The sequence below is a fragment of the Momordica charantia genome (genome assembly GCF_013281855.1).
Source record: "Momordica charantia cultivar OHB3-1 chromosome 4 unlocalized genomic scaffold, Mcharantia_2.0 BLBB01000004.1, whole genome shotgun sequence".
NCBI classification, from domain to species: domain Eukaryota; kingdom Viridiplantae; phylum Streptophyta; class Magnoliopsida; order Cucurbitales; family Cucurbitaceae; genus Momordica; species Momordica charantia.
This window is the reverse complement of record NW_028275162.1, coordinates 15662448-15670831: the sequence shown is the minus strand read 5'-3', so window position 1 is coordinate 15670831 and position 8384 is coordinate 15662448. Positions and strand designations below refer to the sequence as shown.

Genomic DNA, 8384 nt, shown 5'->3' with positions numbered 1-8384 from the left:
TACATTTATTTTGTTATTATTTTTAAATATACATTATTTTTGTAATTAATTTTTTAAATTACATTATTCTTAAACTTTCTCCAATACTCGACGGAAGGAAAAAAAAATAGGCAAAACAAAAAATAGAGCGAAAAAGTACGAGTGATTGTGCGGGGCGTGTGAGGTTTCCCGCGAATTCAAATGATAGCTCATTCTCCTTCTAGACTTCTGTTTCTGCTGGCTCCATTCTTCGATTCTTTCTGTCAGTTTCGATGTGGAGATTTGTTTATTTTTGCAATTTGAATAATGGGTTCCTGAAATTTTCTCCTGCTATATAATAATACTAAAATTGCTAGTTTTCTCCCTCCGTTAACGCTTTCCGGGAATCGACCGAAGTTGAAAGTGTCGTACCGGGGAGTAGACCACACGCGTAAGTGTAATTAAAGCCACCCCTCTTGCGAAGTCAAAATGCGAGGGATGGAATCAAAGTCTTTGTTCAACGATTCAAGGTATCTCTCCGAAACATTTTAATTTATATACTTGTATTGTATTGCTTGATTTCAGCCTTTATTTATTCATTTGGTTTACCTATTTATGCCCTTCACTTTGATTCTTCAATCCCCACTTCAAATCTTGGGTTTGTTTGAATTTTCTCCTCTGGAGGCGAGTGTTTCGTTTTTTGTCTCTACTTTGGCGCTTCTTCCCTGTTTCTTCTTTCCACTGTTTTTCCCATTGCCTTGTGCTTGGTTTTCCGGCATTTCACTGACTTTTATGTCACATTTTTTTGGGGAAATTTAGTGGGTTTAGTTTCTTTCTTCGATTGATTGGCTGGTTTGAGGTTTTGAGTTGCAACTGTTCCTGGGGTTTGACTCTGGTTTTTCCTGTTTCTGGGGATTCATAATTCCACTTTTTGGGGTTTATTGTCATCGGGTTGCTATTGGCGAACGTGTAGAAGCTGGCATTTATCATTGAGAACTTGTCTTCCCAGGAGGAACGCGTGTATTTCAAGTTGGTTTAATTTGAAGAGTTGGAGAATTTTAGCTGCTGGTGGTGGCCTCTATCGGGGCTTGAGTGGATTTTGTGTTGGTCCTGGAGAAAATGAGGACTGGAAAGAGGAAGCTGAGGTTAAGCAAGATCTATTCATTTGCTTGTGGAAGAACATCATTGAGAGATGAAGATCAATCACAGATTGGGAGGCCGGGGTTCTCCCGAGTCGTTTTCTGCAATGATCCGGATTGTTTGGAGGCAGGAATGCGTAATTATGTTGACAACTCCATCAGGTCTACGAAGTACACACCTATCACTTTTGTGCCCAAGTCCCTGTTTGAGCAGTTCAGGAGGGTGGCTAATTTTTACTTCTTAATTGCTGGTATTCTAGCCTTCACTCCTCTTGCTCCTTATACTGCTGTCAGTGCAATCATTCCTCTCATTGCTGTTATTATCGCAACAATGGTTAAAGAAGGTATTGAAGATTGGCGGAGGAAGGCACAGGTAAAAATTGTTCTCTCTTATTTGGTTTCATACTTCTTATCTGTTCCACGGTTATTAATCAACACTCAATAAGAAGAACTAGAATGGCTCTTGCTGAATTTTATGTAGATTGATATGACTAGTGTATGCTATGTGATATCAGTTGAAGAGACCTTTGCTTCTATGGGATGTTTTCCAATCTACTTTGCGTAATTTGCTAAAATGATAAGGGAATATTCTAAGGATGAAGAAGATACTGTCGAACGCAACAGAAGTCTTCTAGTTTTCTTTTAACATTATGTTAAGAAAAGGTTCTTAAATGCTAGCTAGTCTTTTAAAGCAAAGTTCTTTCTATGATATTTATTCAATTCTTCTGCTTCCCATTGGTTAGTTTGGAAATTTTAGTTCAATTTGAGCAAATACCAAGCCCGCTATAAATATTGTGCTATAATAAATCTAACTGTAAAATGGGCTATGTCTTCCTCAAGTGTGGGCAACGTCAGTTTTCTTGTTTAAATTTGTATATAATAGAAAATTACTCTAAAATGTTTTGAGTAGATGAAAATGAACACTTTGGTATACAATGAAAATAATGACATTAATTCTAAAAAGTTTTAAAATAAAAATTATTTTTTTTTTTAATGTTTCTGCTTTGAAAATTTTATGTTGTATGAAATAATATTTGTTCAGTTTAAATAAAAAATTAGAAATAAAATTTTAAAAATAATAAGTGAAAGTATGTAAAGACAACATCTATAAGTAGGTAAGATATTTGATGTGAAGGAAAATTGCCTATTACTTCCCTGGTCCCTGGGTGGAAGTGTGTCTAATAGAGTCAACCTAGATGGAAAGTACGTACTTTACCCATTTAAATACATTCTAGGGATGTGTGATAAAAAAAATGTGTTTGTGTTAGGTATAATAAATAATAAATCAAAATTAAATCTCTTTTGGAAGATAATTGGTTTCTAGTTAGTTGGCCTTTTCAACTAATACTAATTTTTTAAAAAAAGGTTGCATGCTCTTTCCTTGCTGCAGAAAGAATAATGCTTTTGTTCACAGTTTGTGATGACAAACTAACAAACTTTTTTTTTTTAGATCTTTTGCACTTTCTTAATCTTTCAACTGGTGCGTTTATGCAGGATATTGAGGTGAATAATAGAAAGGTTAAGGTCCATCAAAGCAATGGAGTCTTCGATTATACTGAATGGAAAACTTTGAGGGTCGGAGATATAGTGAAGGTTGAAAAGGATCAATACTTTCCAGCCGACCTTCTTTTGGTTTCATCCTGCTATGAGGATGGAATCTGTTATGTAGAAACGATGAACCTTGATGGGGAAACAAATCTAAAGGTAAAGCAAGCACTGGAAGTAACTGCATTTGCAAATGAGGATTCTAACTTCCGTGACTTTAAGGCTACAATAAAATGTGAAGACCCAAATGCAAATCTTTATACCTTTGTTGGAAGCATGGACTTTGAAGAGCAACAATATCCACTATCTCCACAAAATCTTCTCCTAAGAGACTCTAAGCTCCGAAACACAGAGTATATATATGGAGCTGTTGTCTTTACGGGTCAAGATTCAAAGGTTATTCAAAATTCTACTGATCCACCTTCTAAGAGAAGCAAAGTTGAGAAGAAGATGGATAAAATAATATACCTGTTGTTGAGCATTCTTTTCTTGCTGGCATTTATTGGATCTATAGTCTTCGGCGTCATGACTAAAGATGATTTGAAAAATGGGAGGATGAAGAGATGGTATCTTAGACCAGATGAATCTACTATTTACTTTGACCCCAAAAATGCACCAGCTGCTGCAATTTTTCACTTTCTGACAGCGCTAATGTTGTATAACTACTTTATCCCTATATCCTTGTATGTGTCTATTGAAATTGTCAAAGTTCTTCAGAGCATCTTCATCAATCAAGACATTCACATGTACTATGAAGAAGCTGACAAACCGGCACATGCTCGCACCTCCAATTTGAATGAGGAACTTGGTCAAGTCGACACTATACTCTCCGACAAGACTGGAACTTTGACCTGTAACTCAATGGAGTTTATCAAGTGTTCTGTGTCTGGAACAGCTTATGGCAGCGGTGTTACTGAAACTGAGAGAGCTGTGGATATCAGAAATGGTATGCCAATGCTTAATGGCAATGGAAATGGAAATATCTATAGGCACAATGAGGATGCTAAAGATTCAAGTCCCTCCGTCAAAGGCTTTAATTTTAAGGACAAAAGAATTATGAATGGAAACTGGGTTAATGAACCTCATGCAGATGTCATCCAGAAGTTCTTTCGCCTCCTTGCAACTTGTCATACTGCTATTCCTGACGTGGATGAAAATACAGGCAATGTTTCGTACGAAGCTGAATCGCCAGATGAAGCAGCATTTGTAATTGCTGCCAGAGAAGTTGGTTTTGAATTCTACCAAAGGACACAGACAAGTATATCATTTCGTGAACTGGATCCTAGGTCTGGAAGGAAAGTTGAAAGGTTAGTCTATAGCTTTGACATAAAAGTTATATAAGGATCTCTCTTTCCAGTGAGCTCTCTAATTCATTTGATGTGCATGCATGAAATGTTGATTAGTACTTGCATAATATGCTTGCCTCATTGTTTACTGCATCTTATATGTGCTTGAATTGTTCATTATGGATGGTCAGCATCTATCTTCTCACACTCTTTATATGTGAATAGAGGTGTTATCAAGACTATTGCTCTAGTTATTAACTTTACATTTCACAGGTCGTACAAGCTTTTAAATGTTTTGGAGTTTAATAGTGCCCGGAAGAGAATGTCAGTCATAGTAAGAAATGAAGAGGGTAAAGTACTATTACTATGCAAAGGTGCTGACAGGTATGTGAATTTTGATCAATATTATCCTCAAGTCCTTACATATTCTTTAATTGCTATGCATCATCATAATATGATCCCCGTGCAGTGTCATGTTTGAGAGGCTTGCCAAGAATGCTAGCAGATTTGAAGAGAAAACGAAGGAACATATCAATGAGTATGCAGATGCAGGGCTAAGGACCTTGGTGCTCGCTTATCGTGAACTTGACGAGGAGGAATACAAGGAATTTGATAGGAAATTCTATGAAGCAAAGAATTCAGTTAGTGCAGAGAGGGAATCATTGATTGATAAAGTAACAGATCGCGTCGAAAGGGATTTAATTCTTCTTGGTTCCACGGCAGTTGAGGACAAGCTTCAAAATGGGGTGAGTGGAATGCTTAGGTTTATCAATGGTTAAACCTTACACTATGATTTAAGGGTGGCCTAATGAAGGACTCCCTCCATTGGAGGTTCATCCCTGTCGCCGTTTTTCTTAAACCTTCTATCCTACTGTCTTCATTTATAGTATGGGCTTGAAATTGAACTTTTTCTGCATTTCCACTGGGCTTACTAGGTCCCTGAATGCATAGACAAGCTTGCTCAAGCTGGGATTAAGATCTGGGTTTTGACCGGGGACAAGATGGAGACTGCCATCAATATTGGGTATGGCTTTTTAGAAAATAAAGTTTACTTCTTTATATTATTGACAAAAATTTTACTCACTCAGAGATTGGGAATTTGCAGTTTTGCTTGTAGTTTGCTTAGACAAGGAATGAAACAGATTATTATAACTCTGGAAACACCAGAAATTCAAGCCTTAGAAAGGACGGGAGAGAAGGATATGATTACTAAGGTAAATCTATATGCGGCCCTTGACCTTTTATAACGTGCATGAATATTTAGTTATTTTATTACTTTATTATTTTATTTTTTTGATTGAAGAGTCTAATGGCAGTCATTGAACTGATGGACAGGTGAACAACTCAATCACATTTTAAATTTTTTAACAATGCCATTTTTTCAGTGTTTTTTTTTTAATTTATAAATTTGAAAGGAGCAAAAATCCCTCAACCTAATTTCAGTAAGTTTCGGATTTGGCAACTACTGCCTAAAACCCTTTCCTCCATCCCCTCTCTTAAACTGGTAGCACGAGGGATTTCAAAGCTATGACCTCTTAGTTGAACCTGCGAGGGCCCTTAACATCTTTGTCAAATCATTGAAATGTCATGGCGATGTTTTTTGTATTCAGATATAACTCAATGAAAATATTAATTGTTTTATTTAACTCTCCTGATTCTGAACTTCCAATAACCCAGACCACTGCAGTGCCAAATGGAAAAAAAAGTAGCTCGGTTGTGGAGTATTTTCTGATGGTTTAAGTTGAAAATGCACTCTCTTAATCTTTACTCTCTAGTCTGAAAATGGAAAAGGACATCACAGTATAACTGGCATGTCTAAATGTATTTCCTCACTTCAAAATGGACAAGATAAAAATATTCCTTAACCAGCTCAAGTTGAGCTTTAATAAAAATTTATCTTCATCAAAATATTTTGATGTCAACTGTAGAAGGAAGCCTACATGTTAGCTTAAACTTTGATATCTTGAATTATAGCTTCATCCATATTTATGTAAGGAAACGTGAATAGAATAATCTCTCCAATGTTGAACTTAGTTCTACTTTACTGAGGAAATGGGGGATCTCCAGCGTTGAGGCTGTGAGGAAGTATCAAAATGTGGTTATGAATAGTTTAAATTGTTAAAATTGCGTAGCATGTTGATAGGAATTTTCTGATTTTATTTTAGGCATCAAAAGAAAGTGTTGTCCACAAGATCACTCGGGCGAGGTCTCAGCTCACTGCATCAAGTGGAAGCTCTGAGGCTTATGCCTTGATAATTGATGGGAAATCACTTACTTATGCTTTAGAGGATGATGTGAAGAATGTATTCCTTGAGCTTGCGATTGGATGTGCATCTGTTATTTGCTGTCGCTCATCTCCAAAACAAAAGGCTATGGTAATTGTTTAGATCTCTATCTTGGTGTTCGAAAGTGTCATTTCAAATATTATCGTCTCAACAATGGAAAAACATTCAGGTCACTAAGTTGGTTAAACTTACAACGGGGAAAACAACATTAGCAATTGGTGACGGCGCAAATGATGTTGGAATGCTTCAAGAAGCAGATATCGGAGTTGGAATCAGTGGTGCCGAAGGAATGCAGGCATGGAAAGCGCTTATTATTCTTGTTTACATTCCAGATATTTACTTCAGCCTTTTGTTCAGTTTCTGATATCTTCTGTTGCATTTTGTCACATCCGATCACCTCAGGCAGTCATGTCGAGTGACATTGCTATTGCCCAGTTCAGATATTTGGAGCGCCTACTACTCGTACATGGACATTGGTGTTACAGAAGATTATCTTCAATGGTAATTCCGTTCACCATGATGGATAAAAAAAATCATAGTCAATTTTACCTACCGGAAGTAATAAATCTCTCTGACATTTGTTTTATTTGCTGCTCTTCTTTTTGGCAGATATGCTACTTTTTCTACAAGAATTTCACATTTGGTTTTACACTTTTCTTATATGAGGCATACACTTCATTCTCTGCACAACCTGCATATAACGACTGGTTTATGTCACTCTACAATGTTGTATTCTCCGCATTGCCAGTTGTGGCTCTCGGGGTGTTTGACCAGGATGTGTCTGCAAGATATTGCCTCAAGGTAAAAATGTGGAATTTACATTTTTTTTTCTTTGTTTTATGGGTGGCCGTTAATTCCTAGCCATAGCTAGATGACCTTTGTTGGTAACCATTTTATTAATCCTCAGCACCATATGAAAACTTTAATCTTCAAAAATAAAACTAATCTTGTATTGTATCTCACTATATTTTCTAAAACTAATCTAAAACAATGCTTGAATGTTATTAAGAACTGCTATTCCTTGTTAAGTAGAATGACAACTGTTTATAATTTAGTTTTCACGACTAAAACCACTCCCTCCAAGATCTTATAATTTGTTATATATGTTTTCAGTCATAATGATTAGTAATGAGAGCAATTGAATTGTTTCTTGTGCAATCGATGTATCCTAAACCTCTATGTTCGATGTGGCAGTTTCCTCTGTTGTACCAACAAGGTGTGCAGAATGTCCTCTTTAGCTGGCTCCGGATTGTCAGTTGGATGTTTAATGGTCTGTGCAGTGCGTTGATCATTTTCTTTTTCTGCACAAATGCAATGCATCACCAAGCATTTAACCCTGACGGGAAAACCGTGGGGAGAGATATTTTAGGAGCAACGATGCTGTCGTGTGTTGTTTGGGTTGTCAACTTGCAGATGGCACTCTCTGTTAGCTACTTCACCTTGTTACAACATATTTTCATCTGGGCTTCAATCTTTATCTGGTACCTTTTTCTGATGATATACGGATCCTTTCCTGCCAGCATCTCGACAAATGCATATCGCGTTTTCCTCGAAGCCCTTGCCCCCGCCGGGTCTTATTGGGTTCTGCTGATCTTCGTTGTGATCGCTACTCTCGTTCCATTCTTTGTATACTCAGCATTACAGATGAATTTCTTCCCTATGTACCATGAAAAAATTCAGTGGATAAGGCACGACGGTCAGGGTCAGATAGACGATCCCGAGTTTGTCAATATGGTCAGGCAACGCTCGTTGAGACCGACAACTGTGGGGTTTTCTGCACGTTTGGCAGCCAAACTAAGAAGAGAAAAATCATAGCATGTTGATTCTTGAAGATGCAGACCCGTTGCTGTATGTTTAAATTCTGAAGTTGCTTGATTGACTTTCTTGTACAGATGCTCCAGTCTGCTTTATGGTAGAATATGGTTTGAATATTGTTATTATTCTTGGTTTTCTTTTGTGGGAAGTGATACATTTTTTTGTTCAGAATTATGATATACAGCTGAGAGATCACCCATCTGGTAGATTAGTTCATATGTTTATGTAATAATACTCGGCCCTCTTTGCTGTTCTTGAAGTTCATTTTTCAATACTTACAAAGCTTATTCAGAGTTTGCCCCTTCCCCTCTCTCTGGTTATGATATTTCTGATTTTTAGGTGAAATTTGGCAGAAA

The 8384-nt window shown here is 36.9% G+C and overlaps 1 protein-coding gene across 2 annotated transcripts; it reads left to right on the top strand.

Moving 5' to 3' along the window:
• The first annotated feature begins 225 nt into the window (after positions 1 to 225).
• On the top strand, positions 226 to 8319 carry LOC111015200 (putative phospholipid-transporting ATPase 9). Of its 2 annotated transcripts, none has more exons than XM_022290147.2 (12): positions 226 to 488; positions 968 to 1470; positions 2592 to 3949; positions 4202 to 4312; positions 4398 to 4674; positions 4864 to 4952; positions 5034 to 5142; positions 6094 to 6303; positions 6383 to 6508; positions 6616 to 6714; positions 6823 to 7014; positions 7408 to 8319. In XM_022290147.2, the coding sequence occupies exons 2-12, from the start codon at positions 1078 to 1080 to the stop codon at positions 8026 to 8028; spliced, it is 3585 nt and encodes a 1194-aa protein (XP_022145839.1). In that variant the 5' UTR covers positions 226 to 488; positions 968 to 1077; the 3' UTR covers positions 8029 to 8319. The 2 variants fall into 2 exon arrangements, with proteins under 2 accessions (XP_022145839.1, XP_022145838.1); XM_022290146.2 differs by having other exon boundaries at positions 932 to 1470.
• Positions 8320 to 8384: the final 65 nt, after the last annotated feature.

What these genes read in the sequence shown, in the direction of transcription:
- LOC111015200 (XM_022290147.2), top strand. Translation starts at nt 1,078, where the DNA reads ATGAGGACTGGAAAGAGGAAGCTGAGGTTAAGCAAGATCTATTCATTT. An exon ending in CTATGCAAAGGTGCTGACAG is followed by an intron (nt 4,313 to 4,397) that starts GTATGTGAATTT and finishes ATCCCCGTGCAG; the next exon opens with TGTCATGTTTGAGAGGCTTG. An exon ending in AGGACAAGCTTCAAAATGGG is followed by an intron (nt 4,675 to 4,863) that starts GTGAGTGGAATG and finishes TGGGCTTACTAG; the next exon opens with GTCCCTGAATGCATAGACAA.